Source organism: Phaethon aethereus (assembly GCF_964289735.1).
Source record: "Phaethon aethereus genome assembly, contig: HAP1_SCAFFOLD_193, whole genome shotgun sequence".
Taxonomy (NCBI): domain Eukaryota; kingdom Metazoa; phylum Chordata; class Aves; order Phaethontiformes; family Phaethontidae; genus Phaethon; species Phaethon aethereus.
In genome coordinates this window covers 1-19,283 of record NW_028113903.1, presented here as the reverse complement: position 1 = coordinate 19,283, position 19,283 = coordinate 1, and the positions used below count along the sequence as shown (strand labels likewise).

Sequence of the window (19,283 nt, the reverse complement as noted above, 5' to 3'; positions counted from 1 at the left end):
GGGAGGAAGGCCAGACAAGGCTCCTGCGCTTCCCAGCTGTGTGGAAAACCACCCCTAAGAGAGATCTGTGTGGTTGAAAGTGAGAACAGGCCTGCTTTCATGAGCAAAGTGAGAGCAAGGTCCACACCGGAAAGACTGCTGAAAAGCAGTTTTCGTTTGCTTTCAGCAAATAATTCCCCGGATTATCTTCATCCCCTTTTGGAAGGTGCTCCTGAAGCCCTTCCGTTGGGGAAGATCTGCCGGAGGTGTTGAAGGGCGTGGACAGAAATCGCGTTCCTCCTGGGCGCCGCTCTGTCAGCTCTCTGTCAGCAGCAGGCTTCCAGAACGGTGGCTTTTTGACCTGAAAAGGGAAATCCACCTGTGAAGGGGTTTGCCCAAGACTTGGATCATTGACAGCCACAGGACTCCCTCTTTTTCAGGCAACAGATGGCCCTGCAGAAGAAGAGGTTCTTGAAAGTCGTCTTCTTGTTGCTCGCAGTGGCTCTTGGTGAGTTTTCAGGAGCAAACATCTCGGAGAGCGACAGCCTGGCTGTGCTGGATGCCAGCTTTCAGCCGGCCAGCTCTCCTTGTGGGCCAGTATGTGCGGAAACTGCCGCGGCCCAAGTGCTTCCCGAGCCTGTCTGGGACTGGGACTGGCTTTTGGACTCCCAGTAACGCTGGTAGTCTCCCAGCCATGCTGCTGCTCTGGCCACTGGACCAAACGGCTTGCTTAGTCTGCAAGCCTGCGTGGGATGGGCGTAGGTATTTCCAAGCCTGAACTGGGCATTCCCAGAGGGGAGGGGCGGGGCCGTGCAGGGGGACCGATGGAGAGGTACCTCTGCTAGCCCATGCAGCCTGGTCACGGTGCTCGCTGAAGCGGCGAGCGGAAATGGGGAATATCTCTCGGGCACCAAGCACACCTGACGATCACGGCTGCAGCGTCCCCTCAAGCCTGGGCCGATGGCCGCCGGCCAGAGGCGCGCCCGCTCGCTGCACCCCGCGTTCCCCACCTCCTCAGCTAACCTGCTGCCCCACCCGCAAGGCAACAGGGAGGAGGCAACGCGACTGCAACCCCAGTCAAATAAGTGTCTCTTGGTGATGTGCATTGCAGCCGGTGTTTGCTGGGGGACCTCTCTGCTAGCGTGGACAATGCGGGCAAAGGGACTGATAGAGGTCAGTGGCTCTTGTGGGACGGGCATCTCATGCAACGGAGCGTTGCTGGCAGTGGCTGGATAAATCACGGGCTCTTCTGCTTCCACGCAGGGTGGCCCAAAGAAGCGGCAGCTTGTGCCGTGTCTTCCGAGGGAAGCCTCTCCTGGGAAACCCCAGCGGCTCTGGTAGTGGATGCTGTAACGGAGTGTTTTTCCCTTGCAGGAGCTGACCTTTGCGTCTGCAGCGGACCTGAAGACCCTGTGGTAAAAGACGTGTCCTGAGCTGGAATTGGTTCTGTGCCGAAGCGCCAGCCGAGCCCGTGCTACCTGCGCTCATTTTCCTATCGGCCAGGGCTGCCGTACTTGTCTCCTGCCTTTGCCTTTTGCTCAACCTGGTGGGGAAGGGAAGAGCTCGCAAAGCAGGGAAAGCACATGTGTCTCTCCTCCTTGCTGAGCTCAGACGCTCCCCAGAGGGGATGGGCCTCTCTCTGGCAAGATCTGCTTTCCAGTTCCTGCAGGAACCTGTGCGCTCTGTTGGCGGAGCAAAGGCAAAAGACGCAGCTTCTGCTGGAGGAGGTGGCTCAGCTCAAGGCGCAGATCAGCAGCGTGAAGGTGATCTTGCATTCTCGGGAAGGAGGCTTGGCTGGGCAGAAGCCCCGAGGAAGCATTCCTTGGGGTTGTTGGTGGGGTCAGACTGCTGGCCACAGCAACCCAGCCTTTGCCCCGGGGGCTTGCCGGTTGAGCTTCTGTGCTGTGGCGGCCCTTCTCTGGCCCCAGTTTAACCGGGCCGCTTCAGGCAGCGATGCCCGGCAGCCCTCCCTGAGCGTGCCCGCGCCTCTGGCTGCTCTGGCCGGGCCCCTGAGGCAGTTGGTGAGAGCCAGGCACGCTCACGGAGCCAGCCACCGCTGGCAGGGCCTGAGCCCTTCTCCCGGCTGACCCGGAGAGCATGGAGGGTGGGGACGAGGGTGTGGGGACCCTCGTCAACCCACCTCGGGGACGTGGGTGTGGCCGCGGCCACAGATAAACCGTTCCTCAGTCCTCGTGACTCACGCCGGCAGCGGAGAGTCCTGCAGCTCCGCGGACAGAGCTTGCCTTGCATTTCTGACGCTGACCCTTTGCCTCTCCGGGCACTAGTAGCCATGCTGAACTACCCGCTGATGTGCTCCTTTCCGGTGTTTGTTTATGGCCTTCCCAGGAAGCTCAGGAGGTGAACCAGGCAGCGTCCCGGATGGCTTTGGAAGTCTATGTTGAGATGTTTGACTGGGCCCTGAAAAGCTCTGGTATGGACACAAACAGCCCGGTCTCCTTGGCCTGCGCTGGTCTGTAGCACTCCCCAAAGGAGCCTGTGCTGCAGGCACTGCTTCCCAAAGTGGGGGAGCTTCAGTGCTTCGTGGGGTCCAAGAGCACGGCTGTGGCAGACTGGCTCTCTCGGACTTCCTCCCAGTCCTGCCCTCGGCCTCCGCACGCGTGCCTCTGGCGCTGCCCCGGCACGTGTTCCGGTGCTGATGGAGGGGCTGTCATCCTCTCCACTGCATTTGCAAAGGGAATGGCTGGGCCGTCCTTTGCTGCCCACACAGCAAGCCTGCAGTCATCTGCTCTCCCTTCCTTACAGGTGGCGCCATCGACATGCAGAGAACTTCCGAGACCTACGCCTGCAAAGAGAATTGGGTCGGCAGGGCTTTCGGGTTGTGTTACACTGCCAACCCTCCTGATACTATTTTGCAGGTCTTGTAGCAGAAATCATCCGTGCTGGTGTCCTTCCTTCCTGTGAAGCTGGGGACCGAGCTCAGGGGCTCTCCCCTCAGTCCACCCATAGGGTTGATGAGGGTCCTGAAACCAAAGCTCTGACACAGGGCTGGGCTTGGCAGAAATCAGTGGTTCCCCCCAGGAGGGGAACAGAGCTGAGCTGAACTGCTGCATCTTGCCCACAGTCCTGTGCCACAGCTGGGCGAAAGACTTTCTCCCCGGGGACCCCGTTTCCCCACCCATCCCTAACAGCGCTTTTTCGGGGGTGGGAGGCGGGAGGTGGGGGGTGCCCTGCAGAGCCGCTGGGCAGAGACGTGTTTCTGCGAGGCCCTGACTAGGATGGTTTCATAGAATCATAGAATCTTGCGATTGGAAGGGACGGTTACAGGTCATCTAGTCCACGCCCCCTGCACTGAGCAGGGACATCATCGACGAGGTCAGGTTGCTCAGAGCCTCATAACCGGCCTTCTCCTCTGCTCCGTAATACCGAGAGCCCCCTTGGTCAGGCAGGGAGGAAGGCCTCCTGCTTCGGTCCATTTCCTCACACGTACCTCATTTACGAGCTGAAATAGACCCCACAGACACACCGGCGCCTGCGCTGCAAGCTACACCGGCAGTTGTATTGGCCCCAACACTCCCTCACGCTTTGTTCTCTCGCGCTCTGCTTGCAGCCGGATGTTTCCCCAAGGAACTGCTGGCCCTTTCAAGGGCATCAGGGCCAGGTGGTCATAAGGTTGCCAGCACGAGTCCATCTGACTGCCATCACTGTGCAGCACATCTCCAGAGAAGCCTCTCCATCTGGGACGGTCATCAGCGGCCCCAGAGACATCGCTGTCTTTGTAAGTCTCTGCTGGGCACTTCTGGTGGGGACGTGGCCCTGGCCAAATGCCGTGACAAGGTCCTGCTTGCTTTTGTGCATCCTCTGAGGTTTGTGTCCTGCTCTCTCCTGAGCACTGCAGTACCCTAGCGGGATACTCCAAGGGCTCTAGAGGTTGCATCTCTCTTAAGACTTGTTCTGGCCAAGCACCTCAGGGTTCTTGACCAAAACGCAAGGCGGAGACTGAGCTCCACCACATCCAGCGCTACACTCCTTGTAGAGCCCCAGGAGAGGGCGGGTAGGTAACAGGGCTGATCCAGCGCGTACCATCGCTCTTTGTTGGGACGAGCCTGAGCTGCTCTCCTTGTGCTTTGCCCCTGAGGGAGTGGATGCGGACGGAGAAGAGGAAACTCTCCTTGGGATGTTCACGTACAACGTGGCAAAAGAGGCCATTCAGACCTTCCCTGTAAAGGTACGGTCCACGCACGGGGACGAGGTGTGCCAAGGAGCAAAACGTGTTTGCCTGGAAGTCCCTGGCAGGAAGAGCGTGAACGCTTTCCCCGTTGGGCAGAGGGGCCCGGACCACCGTCGAGAGAGAGGGAGGGCTGAGTAGCGTGTGGTGGTGGTGGCAAAAGGATAGCAAGGGCAGGGTCAGGCCCATGGGAGCACGAGTCTCGAGCGATCCCTGGCTGCATGCAGAGCCGGCTGCACACGCGGCCACCCCACCCAAGCAGCGTCTTTGTGCCGTGGAGCAGAGGGGACGCCCGCTGGTGAAAGCTGTCGGGCAGCACTGTCACTGCATCCGGTGGCCTGCTGGCAGCCTGGCCGGGGTCCTCTCCTCCCAGCACAGCATGCCCCTTCTCTCCCGCTGCTCTCACACCTGCCAGGAGGAAAGCAGACAGGGCAGAGAGCGGGAGCTCGGTGGGGTTGCGCAGCAGCTGCCCCCCCGCGTAGGAGCACCTGCCCGGCCTCTCTGTCAGCACAGAGCAAGCAGCAGAGGGAAGGGGCAGAGGGAAGGGAGACTGAGCCCCAGCCTCTGCCAGGCAGGCAGAGGATGCCAGGTGCCTTCCCGCTTCCCGTGGCCCCAGCCTGCCCAACAGCCCCGGTACCAGCAGCGAGCCTCAGATTTCCACAGCCGCTCCCACCCACTCGCAGGAGCTTGTTCCTGAGCGGGAGCACGGCTGCCAGCGGGAGATCCGTTGAGTGCTCTGTCGCTCTTAACACCCCCGTTTCCTTTTCCCGCTTTTCTTCACAGACCGCGCCGCTGCCCAGAGCCTTTTCATACGTCAAACTTCTTGTGAAGAGCAACTGGGGAAACCCAGCGTACACCTGCATTTATCGCGTGCAGGTTCACGGGACGATGGCAAAACCAGAAAGCCCCAACTGAAAGCAGAGGCAACGAAGAAGGACAAACGTAAAAAAGAAGAAAAGGGGCAGGGAGGGCGCAGAATAAAAGAAGATGTGGCAATTCAGATCGGTGTAGAGGATTTGTGTCCCAAGTGGCGTGTTCAAGAAGGTCCATTGTGGGGAGGGTGGAGCGTGTGGAAAACGTTAGGACTTCTACTTAACTTTTCCTTAAAAATGAGGAAGATATTCAGCAATATAAATTGCTACGATTTAATCGCCAGAGAGGAGAGGCCCAGCCTGGCACCGCTCTGCCCTCCGCCGCCCCCAGCGGCTCCGCGAGTGGCACCGGCCTAGGGCACGCAGAAGGGCCCGGCTTCGGTTTCCAGGAGAGCGACTGCCTCCCGCCCCCAGGGCAGGCCCTTGCAGGAGCTCTCCCAGGAGCCCGCCCACCCTCTTCCTGGCTCCTCAGCCAATGGCGCCCGCCAGGCGGTGACAGGCAGGGCCGCCTGCCAGCCACTGCAGCGCCCTGCTCTGGCCCCGCCCCCCTCCGGCCCCGCTGCCATGGCAACTGGGCAGCCTGCAGGCCCTGGTTGCGGGCGGCCAGTCAGCCTTGGGACAGCTCTTCGGGGCTGCTGGGGCCACAGGGTGGGAGCTCTTCCCTTCCTTTCCCCATAGTGGGGCCACAGCCTAGCCCCTTCCCTGCACCCAGGCTGTCAGCTTGTCGGTTAACCCATAGTTTCTGTAGAACGGGTGTGGGGAGCCTGTCTGACTGGCCTGTCGGAAACCCCATGCCTCACCCCATGAATGTCCCCGTTCTAGATCTCGCTAGTCTCTGTCGGGGCTCCTTTTGTGTCACAAAAGATGGCGATGATCTTAGAGGTCTTCTCCAACCTTAATGATTGCATGAGTGCGAGAGCCGCCCAGCCTGCCGCAAGCCCCCCAGGCACCCTTTGCTGCCAGGGCCCTCCTGCCATCTGTGGCACTGGCAGCTCTGCTGCCCGGGCGGCCCACTGCACAGGTGGGGCCCGCTGGTCCCCTGACAGCCCATCTGGGCTGCTGTTTTTTTCTCCTTGGCGTGCTAAACGGTTGCGAGAGGAGAAACGCTGCCGGAAGCAGCTGTCCCATGGGGCGAGAGCAAAGCCCCCTGCCCAGCAGCCTTTCTGGTTTCCCAGGGATGCCCAGGAGAGCTGTAAGCCTGCCTGGCGGGACAGGCCAGGCAGCCGCCTGGCACGGGAGCATGGCAGGGTTCGGGGGGGCCCAGAGGCATGGCTTCCCACCGCCCGGGAGGGCGGCAGCCGTGTTGCCCCAGGGGAGCCCACAGGGTCTCCCCGCCCTGCTGAGCTCTGGGGAGCCCCAGTGTGACGTCAGAGCCGGCTGCTCGCACAACCCTGTGGCAGCGCGCGGGGAACGAGCCCACAGTTGCCGTGTGGCTGTTGCCCTGGGCAGGCGCGCTCCTGCTGGAGGGGGGGTGGCGTGGGGCTGCTGCCAGAGCTGTTTTTTGCCTGGGTAGGCCACGCTGCTGGGGCTGAGGGCGAAGAGCTGAGCAGGGAGCCTGCCTTTGCCTAGAGATGGCGAGGAGAAAGGCCCCCCAGAGAAGACGCCAAGGGGCCGCCAAAGGCTCCTTGGGGAATGAGGCCGACCGAGAGCCAGCAGGGGAGGCAGCAGGGCAGAGCCGCTGCCAGATGAGGAGGTACGAAGTGGGCTGCTCCTGCCCGCGCCATCAGGTTGGGGTGGTAGCGCCACTGTGCTGCCCTCTCTCGCTGTTGCTGGGACGGCCCGTCCCCTGGCAAGGGCAAGCGCGCAGGCCACTCCTGCCTGCCTCGGCTCTCGCAGCGTGGGGACGGCAGGCAACCTGCATTTGTCTTTTTCCTCCCACAGGAACCTCTGCATGGAGGTGGAGCTGGTGAAACTCTCGTCCATGTCAACTGCCGGCTCTGCCACTGAAGGGCCTGCCAAGTGGCGTGACAAGGCCACAGCAATTGCAAGTGAGCTCAGCAGTGCTGCTTGCTGTGAAGTCCTCTGGGGCGAAGTGGGTTGTGCCAGAGCTCCGGCCAAGCATCACAAGTGGCAGGAGAAGTGCAGGCTGCCCCGCTCTTTGCCCCAGTGCCTAGGACCCGGTGCCCACCTGCCCGCAGGGAGCTGAAACGCGTGTGGCTGCGCATCCTAGAGAAGAGACCTCGAGAGACAGGCCTAACTTTTCTCTGGTTTCTTTGCCCAGGGACGGTCTTCAGCCGTGCTTGCCACCTGGCAGCTGCCCTTGTCTCCCCGCGGAGGCATCCGCTGAGCACGCGCCTCTTTGCCGTGTACGTACTACATGCTTCTGCTGTGGTCGGGGCGCGGGGGGGAGAAAGAGCATGCCTGAGGGCCAGTGCAAGCACAGGGGAAAGCAGAGGGTGTTCCCCAGCCAGCAGCCCGGGGCTCCCGCTGGGGCGCCGAAGCTCGGGCGCTGCTCGTGCTGTGGCCATTCTCAGGGAGAGCCAAGAGCAAAGCCCCTCGGCAGTCTCGCTCCCACGCATCTGCTGGAGCCCCAACTTTAGCGGCGGCAGTACCAACTGCTGCGTAGCCAGACGCTCACGTGCAGAGCCAAGCCTCCGCAGGGCAAGGGCTTTCCCCAGCCGTGACAAGAGCCCGCGCAGGTCTGGGAGTGCTCTGGGAGGAAGGCCAGACAAGGCTCCTGCGCTTCCCAGCTGTGCGGAAAACCACCCCTAAGAGAGATCTGTGTGGTTGAAAGTGAGAACAGGCCTGCTTTCATGAGCAAAGTGAGAGCAAGGTCCACACCGGAAAGACTGCTGAAAAGCAGTTTTCGTTTGCTTTCAGCAAATAATTCCCCGGATTATCTTCATTCCCTTTTGGAAGGTGCTCCTGAAGCCCTTCCGTTGGGGAAGATCTGCCGGAGGTGTTGAAGGGCGTGGACAGAAATCGCGTTCCTCCTGGGCGCCGCTCTGTCAGCTCTCTGTCAGCAGCAGGCTTCCAGAACGGTGGCTTTTTGGCCTGAAAAGGGAAATCCACCTGTGAAGGGGTTTGCCCAAGACTTGGATCATTGACAGCCACAGGACTCCCTCTTTTTCAGGCAACAGATGGCCCTGCAGAAGAAGAGGTTCTTGAAAGTCGTCTTCTTGTTGCTCGCAGTAGCTCTTGGTGAGTTTTCAGGAGCAAACATCTCGGAGAGCGACAGCCTGGCTGTGCTGGATGCCAGCTTTCAGCCGGCCAGCTCTCCTTGTGGGCCAGTATGTGCGGAAACTGCCACGGCCCAAGTGCTTCCTGAGCCTGTCTGGGACTGGGACTGGCTTTTGGACTCCCAGTAACGCTGGTAGTCTCCCAGCCATGCTGCTGCTCTGGCCACTGGACCAAACGGCTTGCTTAGTCTGCAAGCCTGCGTGGGATGGGCGTAGGTATTTCCAAGCCTGAACTGGGCATTCCCAGAGGGGAGGGGCGGGGCCGTGCAGGGGGACCGATGGAGAGGTACCTCTGCTAGCCCATGCAGCCTGGTCACGGTGCTCGCTGAAGCATGGGGAAATGGGGAATATCTCTCGGGCACCAAGCACACCTGACGATCACGGCTGCAGCGTCCCCTCAAGCCTGGGCCGATGGCCGCCGGCCAGAGGCGCGCCCGCTCGCTGCACCCCGCGTTCCCCACCTCCTCAGCTAACCTGCTGCCCCACCCGCAAGGCAACAGGGAGGAGGCAACGCGACTGCAACCCCAGTCAAATAAGTGTCTCTTGGTGATGTGCATTGCAGCCGGTGTTTGCTGGGGGACCTCTCTGCTAGCGTGGACAACGCGGGCAAAGGGACTGATAGAGGTCAGTGGCTCTTGTGGGACGGGCATCTCATGCAACGGAGCGTTGCTGGCAGTGGCTGGATAAATCACGGGCTCTTCTGCTTCCACGCAGGGTGGCCCAAAGAAGCGGCAGCTTGTGCCGTGTCTTCCGAGGGAAGCCTCTCCTGGGAAGCCCCAGCGGCTCTGGTAGTGGATGCTGTAACGGAGTGTTTTTCCCTTGCAGGAGCTGACCTTTGCGTCTGCAGCGGACCTGAAGACCCTGTGGTAAAAGACGTGTCCTGAGCTGGAATTGGTTCTGTGCCGAAGCGCCAGCCGAGCCCGTGCTACCTGCGCTCATTTTCCTATCGGCCAGGGCTGCCGTACTTGTCTCCTGCCTTTGCCTTTTGCTCAACCTGGTGGGGAAGGGAAGAGCTCGCAAAGCAGGGAAAGCACATGTGTCTCTCCTCCTTGCTGAGCTCAGACGCTCCCCAGAGGGGATGGGCCTCTCTCTGGCAAGATCTGCTTTCCAGTTCCTGCAGGAACCTGTGCGCTCTGTTGGCGGAGCAAAGGCAAAAGACGCAGCTTCTGCTGGAGGAGGTGGCTCAGCTCAAGGCGCAGATCAGCAGCGTGAAGGTGATCTTGCATTCTCGGGAAGGAGGCTTGGCTGGGCAGAAGCCCCGAGGAAGCACTCCTTGGGGTTGTTGGTGGGGTCAGACTGCTGGCCACAGCAACCCAGCCTTTGCCCCGGGGGCTTGCCGGTTGAGCTTCTGTGCTGTGGCGGCCCTTCTCTGGCCCCAGTTTAACCGGGCCGCTTCAGGCAGCGATGCCCGGCAGCCCTCCCTGAGCGTGCCCGCGCCTCTGGCTGCTCTGGCCGGGCCCCTGAGGCAGTTGGTGAGAGCCAGGCACGCTCACGGAGCCAGCCACCGCTGGCAGGGCCTGAGCCCTTCTCCCGGCTGACCCGGAGAGCATGGAGGGTGGGGACGAGGGTGTGGGGACCCTCGTCAACCCACCTCGGGGACGTGGGTGTGGCCGCGGCCACAGATAAACCGTTCCTCAGTCCTCGTGACTCACGCCGGCAGCGGAGAGTCCTGCAGCTCCGCGGACAAAGCTTGCCTTGCATTTCTGACGCTGACCCTTTGCCTCTCCGGGCACTAGTAGCCATGCTGAACTACCCGCTGATGTGCTCCTTTCCGGTGTTTGTTTATGGCCTTCCCAGGAAGCTCAGGAGGTGAACCAGGCAGCGTCCCGGATGGCTTTGGAAGTCTATGTTGAGATGTTTGACTGGGCCCTGAAAAGCTCTGGTATGGACACAAACAGCCCGGTCTCCTTGGCCTGCGCTGGTCTGTAGCACTCCCCAAAGGAGCCTGTGCTGCAGGCACTGCTTCCCAAAGTGGGGGAGCTTCAGTGCTTCGTGGGGTCCAAGAGCACGGCTGTGGCAGACTGGCTCTCTCGGACTTCCTCCCAGTCCTGCCCTCGGCCTCCGCACGCGTGCCTCTGGCGCTGCCCCGGCACGTGTTCCGGTGCTGATGGAGGGGCTGTCATCCTCTCCACTGCATTTGCAAAGGGAATGGCTGGGCCGTCCTTTGCTGCCCACACAGCAAGCCTGCAGTCATCTGCTCTCCCTTCCTTACAGGTGGCGCCATCGACATGCAGAGAACTTCCGAGACCTACGCCTGCAAAGAGAATTGGGTCGGCAGGGCTTTCGGGTTGTGTTACACTGCCAACCCTCCTGATACTATTTTGCAGGTCTTGTAGCAGAAATCATCCGTGCTGGTGTCCTTCCTTCCTGTGAAGCTGGGGACCGAGCTCAGGGGCTCTCCCCTCAGTCCACCCATAGGGTTGATGAGGGTCCTGAAACCAAAGCTCTGACACAGGGCTGGGCTTGGCAGAAATCAGTGGTTCCCCCCAGGAGGGGAACAGAGCTGAGCTGAACTGCTGCATCTTGCCCACAGTCCTGTGCCACAGCTGGGCGAAAGACTTTCTCCCCGGGGACCCCGTTTCCCCACCCATCCCTAACAGCGCTTTTTCGGGGGTGGGAGGCGGGAGGTGGGGGGTGCCCTGCAGAGCCGCTGGGCAGAGACGTGTTTCTGCGAGGCCCTGACTAGGATGGTTTCATAGAATCATAGAATCTTGCGATTGGAAGGGACGGTTACAGGTCATCTAGTCCACACCCCCTGCACTGAGCAGGGACATCATCGACGAGGTCAGGTTGCTCAGAGCCTCATAACCGGCCTTCTCCTCTGCTCCGTAATACCGAGAGCCCCCTTGGTCAGGCAGGGAGGAAGGCCTCCTGCTTCGGTCCATTTCCTCACACGTACCTCATTTACGAGCTGAAATAGACCCCACAGACACACCGGCGCCTGCGCTGCAAGCTACACCGGCAGTTGTATTGGCCCCAACACTCCCTCACGCTTTGTTCTCTCGCGCTCTGCTTGCAGCCGGATGTTTCCCCAAGGAACTGCTGGCCCTTTCAAGGGCATCAGGGCCAGGTGGTCATAAGGTTGCCAGCACGAGTCCATCTGACTGCCATCACTGTGCAGCACATCTCCAGAGAAGCCTCTCCATCTGGGACGGTCATCAGCGGCCCCAGAGACATCGCTGTCTTTGTAAGTCTCTGCTGGGCACTTCTGGTGGGGACGTGGCCCTGGCCAAATGCCGTGACAAGGTCCTGCTTGCTTTTGTGCATCCTCTGAGGTTTGTGTCCTGCTCTCTCCTGAGCACTGCAGTACCCTAGCGGGATACTCCAAGGGCTCTAGAGGTTGCATCTCTCTTAAGACTTGTTCTGGCCAAGCACCTCAGGGTTCTTGACCAAAACGCAAGGCGGAGACTGAGCTCCACCACATCCAGCGCTACACTCCTTGTAGAGCCCCAGGAGAGGGCGGGTAGGTAACAGGGCTGATCCAGCGCGTACCATCGCTCTTTGTTGGGACGAGCCTGAGCTGCTCTCCTTGTGCTTTGCCCCTGAGGGAGTGGATGCGGACGGAGAAGAGGAAACTCTCCTTGGGATGTTCACGTACAACGTGGCAAAAGAGGCCATTCAGACCTTCCCTGTAAAGGTACGGTCCACGCACGGGGACGAGGTGTGCCAAGGAGCAAAACGTGTTTGCCTGGAAGTCCCTGGCAGGAAGAGCGTGAACGCTTTCCCCGTTGGGCAGAGGGGCCCGGACCATCGTCGAGAGAGAGGGAGGGCTGAGTAGCGTGTGGTGGTGGTGGCAAAAGGATAGCAAGGGCAGGGTCAGGCCCATGGGAGCACAAGTCTCGAGCGATCCCTGGCTGCATGCAGAGCCGGCTGCACACGCGGCCACCCCACCCAAGCAGCGTCTTTGTGCCGTGGAGCAGAGGGGACGCCCGCTGGTGAAAGCTGTCGGGCAGCACTGTCACTGCATCCGGTGGCCTGCTGGCAGCCTGGCCGGGGTCCTCTCCTCCCAGCACAGCATGCCCCTTCTCTCCCGCTGCTCTCACACCTGCCAGGAGGAAAGCAGACAGGGCAGAGAGCGGGAGCTCGGTGGGGTTGCGCAGCAGCTGCCCCCCCGCGTAGGAGCACCTGCCCGGCCTCTCTGTCAGCACAGAGCAAGCAGCAGAGGGAAGGGGCAGAGGGAAGGGAGACTGAGCCCCAGCCTCTGCCAGGCAGGCAGAGGATGCCAGGTGCCTTCCCGCTTCCCGTGGCCCCAGCCTGCCCAACAGCCCCGGTACCAGCAGCGAGCCTCAGATTTCCACAGCCGCTCCCACCCACTCGCAGGAGCTTGTTCCTGAGCGGGAGCACGGCTGCCAGCGGGAGATCCGTTGAGTGCTCTGTCGCTCTTAACACCCCCGTTTCCTTTTCCCGCTTTTCTTCACAGACCGCGCCGCTGCCCAGAGCCTTTTCATACGTCAAACTTCTTGTGAAGAGCAACTGGGGAAACCCAGCGTACACCTGCATTTATCGCGTGCAGGTTCACGGGACGATGGCAAAACCAGAAAGCCCCAACTGAAAGCAGAGGCAACGAAGAAGGACAAACGTAAAAAAGAAGAAAAGGGGCAGGGAGGGCGCAGAATAAAAGAAGATGTGGCAATTCAGATCGGTGTAGAGGATTTGTGTCCCAAGTGGCGTGTTCAAGAAGGTCCATTGTGGGGAGGGTGGAGCGTGTGGAAAACGTTAGGACTTCTACTTAACTTTTCCTTAAAAATGAGGAAGATATTCAGCAATATAAATTGCTACGATTTAATCTCCAGAGAGGAGAGGCCCAGCCTGGCACCGCTCTGCCCTCCGCCGCCCCCAGCGGCTCCGCGAGTGGCACCGGCCTAGGGCACGCAGAAGGGCCCGGCTTCGGTTTCCAGGAGAGCGACTGCCTCCCGCCCCCAGGGCAGGCCCTTGCAGGAGCTCTCCCAGGAGCCCGCCCACCCTCTTCCTGGCTCCTCAGCCAATGGCGCCCGCCAGGCGGTGACAGGCAGGGCCGCCTGCCAGCCACTGCAGCGCCCTGCTCTGGCCCCGCCCCCCTCCGGCCCCGCTGCCATGGCAACTGGGCAGCCTGCAGGCCCTGGTTGCGGGCGGCCAGTCAGCCTTGGGACAGCTCTTCGGGGCTGCTGGGGCCACAGGGTGGGAGCTCTTCCCTTCCTTTCCCCATAGTGGGGCCACAGCCTAGCCCCTTCCCTGCACCCAGGCTGTCAGCTTGTCGGTTAACCCATAGTTTCTGTAGAACGGGTGTGGGGAGCCTGTCTGACTGGCCTGTCGGAAACCCCATGCCTCACCCCATGAATGTCCGCGTTCTAGATCTCGCTAGTCTCTGTCGGGGCTCCTTTTGTGTCACAAAAGATGGCGATGATCTTAGAGGTCTTCTCCAACCTTAATGATTGCATGAGTGCGAGAGCCGCCCAGCCTGCCGCAAGCCCCCCAGGCACCCTTTGCTGCCAGGGCCCTCCTGCCATCTGTGGCACTGGCAGCTCTGCTGCCCGGGCGGCCCACTGCACAGGTGGGGCCCGCTGGTCCCCTGACAGCCCATCTGGGCTGCTGTTTTTTTCTCCTTGGCGTGCTAAACGGTTGCGAGAGGAGAAACGCTGCCGGAAGCAGCTGTCCCATGGGGCGAGAGCAAAGCCCCCTGCCCAGCAGCCTTTCTGGTTTCCCAGGGATGCCCAGGAGAGCTGTAAGCCTGCCTGGCGGGACAGGCCAGGCAGCCGCCTGGCACGGGAGCATGGCAGGGTTCGGGGGGGCCCAGAGGCATGGCTTCCCACCGCCCGGGAGGGCGGCAGCCGTGTTGCCCCAGGGGAGCCCACAGGGTCTCCCCGCCCTGCTGAGCGCTGGGGAGCCCCAGTGTGACGTCAGAGCCGGCTGCTCGCACAACCCTGTGGCAGCGCGCGGGGAACGAGCCCACAGTTGCCGTGTGGCTGTTGCCCTGGGCAGGCGCGCTCCTGCTGGAGGGGGGGTGGCGTGGGGCTGCTGCCAGAGCTGTTTTTTGCCTGGGTAGGCCACGCTGCTGGGGCTGAGGGCGAAGAGCTGAGCAGGGAGCCTGCCTTTGCCTAGAGATGGCGAGGAGAAAGGCCCCCCAGAGAAGACGCCAAGGGGCCGCCAAAGGCTCCTTGGGGAATGAGGCCGACCGAGAGCCAGCAGGGGAGGCAGCAGGGCAGAGCCGCTGCCAGATGAGGAGGTACGAAGTGGGCTGCTCCTGCCCGCGCCATCAGGTTGGGGTGGTAGCGCCACTGTGCTGCCCTCTCTCGCTGTTGCTGGGACGGCCCGTCCCCTGGCAAGGGCAAGCGCGCAGGCCACTCCTGCCTGCCTCGGCTCTCGCAGCGTGGGGACGGCAGGCAACCTGCATTTGTCTTTTTCCTCCCACAGGAACCTCTGCATGGAGGTGGAGCTGGTGAAACTCTCGTCCATGTCAACTGCCGGCTCTGCCACTGAAGGGCCTGCCAAGTGGCGTGACAAGGCCACAGCAATTGCAAGTGAGCTCAGCAGTGCTGCTTGCTGTGAAGTCCTCTGGGGCGAAGTGGGTTGTGCCAGAGCTCCGGCCAAGCATCACAAGTGGCAGGAGAAGTGCAGGCTGCCCCGCTCTTTGCCCCAGTGCCTAGGACCCGGTGCCCACCTGCCCGCAGGGAGCTGAAACGCGTGTGGCTGCGCATCCTAGAGAAGAGACCTCGAGAGACAGGCCTAACTTTTCTCTGGTTTCTTTGCCCAGGGACGGTCTTCAGCCGTGCTTGCCACCTGGCAGCTGCCCTTGTCTCCCCGCGGAGGCATCCGCTGAGCACGCGCCTCTTTGCCGTGTACGTACTACATGCTTCTGCTGTGGTCGGGGCGCGGGGGGGAGAAAGAGCATGCCTGAGGGCCAGTGCAAGCACAGGGGAAAGCAGAGGGTGTTCCCCAGCCAGCAGCCCGGGGCTCCCGCTGGGGCGCCGAAGCTCGGGCGCTGCTCGTGCTGTGGCCATTCTCAGGGAGAGCCAAGAGCAAAGCCCCTCGGCAGTCTCGCTCCCACGCATCTGCTGGAGCCCCAACTTTAGCGGCGGCAGTACCAACTGCTGCGTAGCCAGACGCTCACGTGCAGAGCCAAGCCTCCGCAGGGCAAGGGCTTTCCCCAGCCGTGACAAGAGCCCGCGCAGGTCTGGGAGTGCTCTGGGAGGAAGGCCAGACAAGGCTCCTGCGCTTCCCAGCTGTGCGGAAAACCACCCCTAAGAGAGATCTGTGTGGTTGAAAGTGAGAACAGGCCTGCTTTCATGAGCAAAGTGAGAGCAAGGTCCACACCGGAAAGACTGCTGAAAAGCAGTTTTCGTTTGCTTTCAGCAAATAATTCCCCGGATTATCTTCATTCCCTTTTGGAAGGTGCTCCTGAAGCCCTTCCGTTGGGGAAGATCTGCCGGAGGTGTTGAAGGGCGTGGACAGAAATCGCGTTCCTCCTGGGCGCCGCTCTGTCAGCTCTCTGTCAGCAGCAGGCTTCCAGAACGGTGGCTTTTTGGCCTGAAAAGGGAAATCCACCTGTGAAGGGGTTTGCCCAAGACTTGGATCATTGACAGCCACAGGACTCCCTCTTTTTCAGGCAACAGATGGCCCTGCAGAAGAAGAGGTTCTTGAAAGTCTTCTTCTTGTTGCTCGCAGTAGCTCTTGGTGAGTTTTCAGGAGCAAACATCTCGGAGAGCGACAGCCTGGCTGTGCTGGATGCCAGCTTTCAGCCGGCCAGCTCTCCTTGTGGGCCAGTATGTGCGGAAACTGCCACGGCCCAAGTGCTTCCTGAGCCTGTCTGGGACTGGGACTGGCTTTTGGACTCCCAGTAACGCTGGTAGTCTCCCAGCCATGCTGCTGCTCTGGCCACTGGACCAAACGGCTTGCTTAGTCTGCAAGCCTGCGTGGGATGGGCGTAGGTATTTCCAAGCCTGAACTGGACATTCCCAGAGGGGAGGGGCGGGGCCGTGCAGGGGGACCGATGGAGAGGTACCTCTGCTAGCCCATGCAGCCTGGTCACGGTGCTCGCTGAAGCATGGGGAAATGGGGAATATCTCTCGGGCACCAAGCACACCTGACGATCACGGCTGCAGCGTCCCCTCAAGCCTGGGCCGATGGCCGCCGGCCAGAGGCGCGCCCGCTCGCTGCACCCCGCGTTCCCCACCTCCTCAGCTAACCTGCTGCCCCACCCGCAAGGCAACAGGGAGGAGGCAACGCGACTGCAACCCCAGTCAAATAAGTGTCTCTTGGTGATGTGCATTGCAGCCGGTGTTTGCTGGGGGACCTCTCTGCTAGCGTGGACAACGCGGGCAAAGGGACTGATAGAGGTCAGTGGCTCTTGTGGGACGGGCATCTCATGCAACGGAGCGTTGCTGGCAGTGGCTGGATAAATCACGGGCTCTTCTGCTTCCACGCAGGGTGGCCCAAAGAAGCGGCAGCTTGTGCCGTGTCTTCCGAGGGAAGCCTCTCCTGGGAAGCCCCAGCAGCTCTGGTAGTGGATGCTGTAACGGAGTGTTTTTCCCTTGCAGGAGCTGACCTTTGCGTCTGCAGCGGACCTGAAGACCCTGTGGTAAAAGACGTGTCCTGAGCTGGAATTGGTTCTGTGCCGAAGCGCCAGCCGAGCCCGTGCTACCTGCGCTCATTTTCCTATCGGCCAGGGCTGCCGTACTTGTCTCCTGCCTTTGCCTTTTGCTCAACCTGGTGGGGAAGGGAAGAGCTCGCAAAGCAGGGAAAGCACATGTGTCTCTCCTCCTTGCTGAGCTCAGACGCTCCCCAGAGGGGATGGGCCTCTCTCTGGCAAGATCTGCTTTCCAGTTCCTGCAGGAACCTGTGCGCTCTGTTGGCGGAGCAAAGGCAAAAGACGCAGCTTCTGCTGGAGGAGGTGGCTCAGCTCAAGGCGCAGATCAGCAGCGTGAAGGTGATCTTGCATTCTCGGGAAGGAGGCTTGGCTGGGCAGAAGCCCCGAGGAAGCACTCCTTGGGGTTGTTGGTGGGGTCAGACTGCTGGCCACAGCAACCCAGCCTTTGCCCCGGGGGCTTGCCGGTTGAGCTTCTGTGCTGTGGCGGCCCTTCTCTGGCCCCAGTTTAACCGGGCCGCTTCAGGCAGCGATGCCCGGCAGCCCTCCCTGAGCGTGCCCGCGCCTCTGGCTGCTCTGGCCGGGCCCCTGAGGCAGTTGGTGAGAGCCAGGCACGCTCACGGAGCCAGCCACCGCTGGCAGGGCCTGAGCCCTTCTCCCGGCTGACCCGGAGAGCATGGAGGGTGGGGACGAGGGTGTGGGGACCCTCGTCAACCCACCTCGGGGACGTGGGTGTGGCCGCGGCCACAGATAAACCGTTCCTCAGTCCTCGTGACTCACGCCGGCAGCGGAGAGTCCTGCAGCTCCGCGGACAAAGCTTGCCTTGCATTTCTGACGCTGACCCTTTGCCTCTCCGGGCACTAGTAGCCATGCTGAACTACCCGCTGATGTGCTCCTTTCCGGTGTTTGTTTATGGCCTTCCCAGGAAGCTCAGGAGGTGAACCAGGCAGCGTCCCGGATGGCTTTGGAAGTCTATGTTGAGATGTTTGACTGGGCCCTGAAAAGCTCTGGTATGGACACAAACAGCCCGGTCTCCTTGGCCTGCGCTGGTCTGTAGCACTCCCCAAAGGAGCCTGTGCTGCAGGCACTGCTTCCCAAAGTGGGGGAGCTTCAGTGCTTCGTGGGGTCCAAGAGCACGGCTGTGGCAGACTGGCTCTCTCGGACTTCCTCCCAGTCCTGCCCTCGGCCTCCGCACGCGTGCCTCTGGCGCTGCCCCGGCACGTGTTCCGGTGCTGATGGAGGGGCTGTCATCCTCTCCACTGCATTTGCAAAGGGAATGGCTGGGCCGTCCTTTGCTGCCCACACAGCAAGCCTGCAGTCATCTGCTCTCCCTTCCTTACAGGTGGCGCCATCGACATGCAGAGAACTTCCGAGACCTACGCCTGCAAAGAGAATTGGGTCGGCAGGGCTTTCGGGTTGTGTTACACTGCCAACCCTCCTGATACTATTTTGCAGGTCTTGTAGCAGAAATCATCCGTGCTGGTGTCCTTCCTTCCTGTGAAGCTGGGGACCGAGCTCAGGGGCTCTCCCCTCAGTCCACCCATAGGGTTGATGAGGGTCCTGAAACCAAAGCTCTGACACAGGGCTGGGCTTGGCAGAAATCAGTGGTTCCCCCCAGGAGGGGAACAGAGCTGAGCTGAACTGCTGCATCTTGCCCACAGTCCTGTGCCACAGCTGGGCGAAAGACTTTCTCCCCGGGGACCCCGTTTCCCCACCCATCCCTAACAGCGCTTTTTCGGGGGTGGGAGGCGGGAGGTGGGGGGTGCCCTGCAGAGCCGCTGGGCAGAGACGTGTTTCTGCGAGGCCCTGACTAGGATGGTTTCATAGAATCATAGAATCTTGCGATTGGAAGGGACGGTTACAGGTCATCTAGTCCACGCCCCCTGCACTGAGCAGGGACATCATCGACGAGGTCAGGTTGCTCAGAGCCTCATAACCGGCCTTCTCCTCTGCTCCGTAATACCGAGAGCCCCCTTGGTCAGGCAGGGAGGAAGGCCTCCTGCTTCGGTCCATTTCCTCACACGTACCTCATTTACGAGCTGAAATAGACCCCACAGACACACCGGCGCCTGCGCTGCAAGCTACACCGGCAGTTGTATTGGCCCCAACACTCCCTCACGCTTTGTTCTCTCGCGCTCTGCTTGCAGCCGGATGTTTCCCCAAGGAACTGCTGGCCCTTTCAAGGGCATCAGGGCCAGGTGGTCATAAGGTTGCCAGCACGAGTCCATCTGACTGCCATCACTGTGCAGCACATCTCCAGAGAAGCCTCTCCATCTGGGACGGTCATCAGCGGCCCCAGAGACATCGCTGTCTTTGTAAGTCTCTGCTGGGCACTTCTGGTGGGGACGTGGCCCTGGCCAAATGCCGTGACAAGGTCCTGCTTGCTTTTGTGCATCCTCTGAGGTTTGTGTCCTGCTCTCTCCTGAGCACTGCAGTACCCTAGCGGGATACTCCAAGGGCTCTAGAGGTTGCATCTCTCTTAAGACTTGTTCTGGCCAAGCACCTCA

At 61.1% G+C, this 19,283-nt stretch overlaps 1 protein-coding gene across 1 annotated transcript; it reads left to right on the top strand.

Moving 5' to 3' along the window:
• The first annotated feature begins 153 nt into the window (after positions 1-153).
• On the top strand, positions 154-16,665 carry LOC309416500 (uncharacterized protein). The gene is made up of 9 exons (XM_082016043.1): positions 154-8,341; positions 8,931-9,004; positions 9,102-9,749; positions 9,839-9,845; positions 9,953-10,137; positions 10,362-10,543; positions 11,236-11,462; positions 11,670-11,853; positions 12,637-16,665. The coding sequence occupies exons 1-9, from the start codon at positions 8,118-8,120 to the stop codon at positions 12,766-12,768; spliced, it is 1,863 nt and encodes a 620-aa protein (XP_081872169.1). The 5' UTR covers positions 154-8,117; the 3' UTR covers positions 12,769-16,665.
• The last annotated feature ends 2,618 nt before the right edge of the window (positions 16,666-19,283 follow it).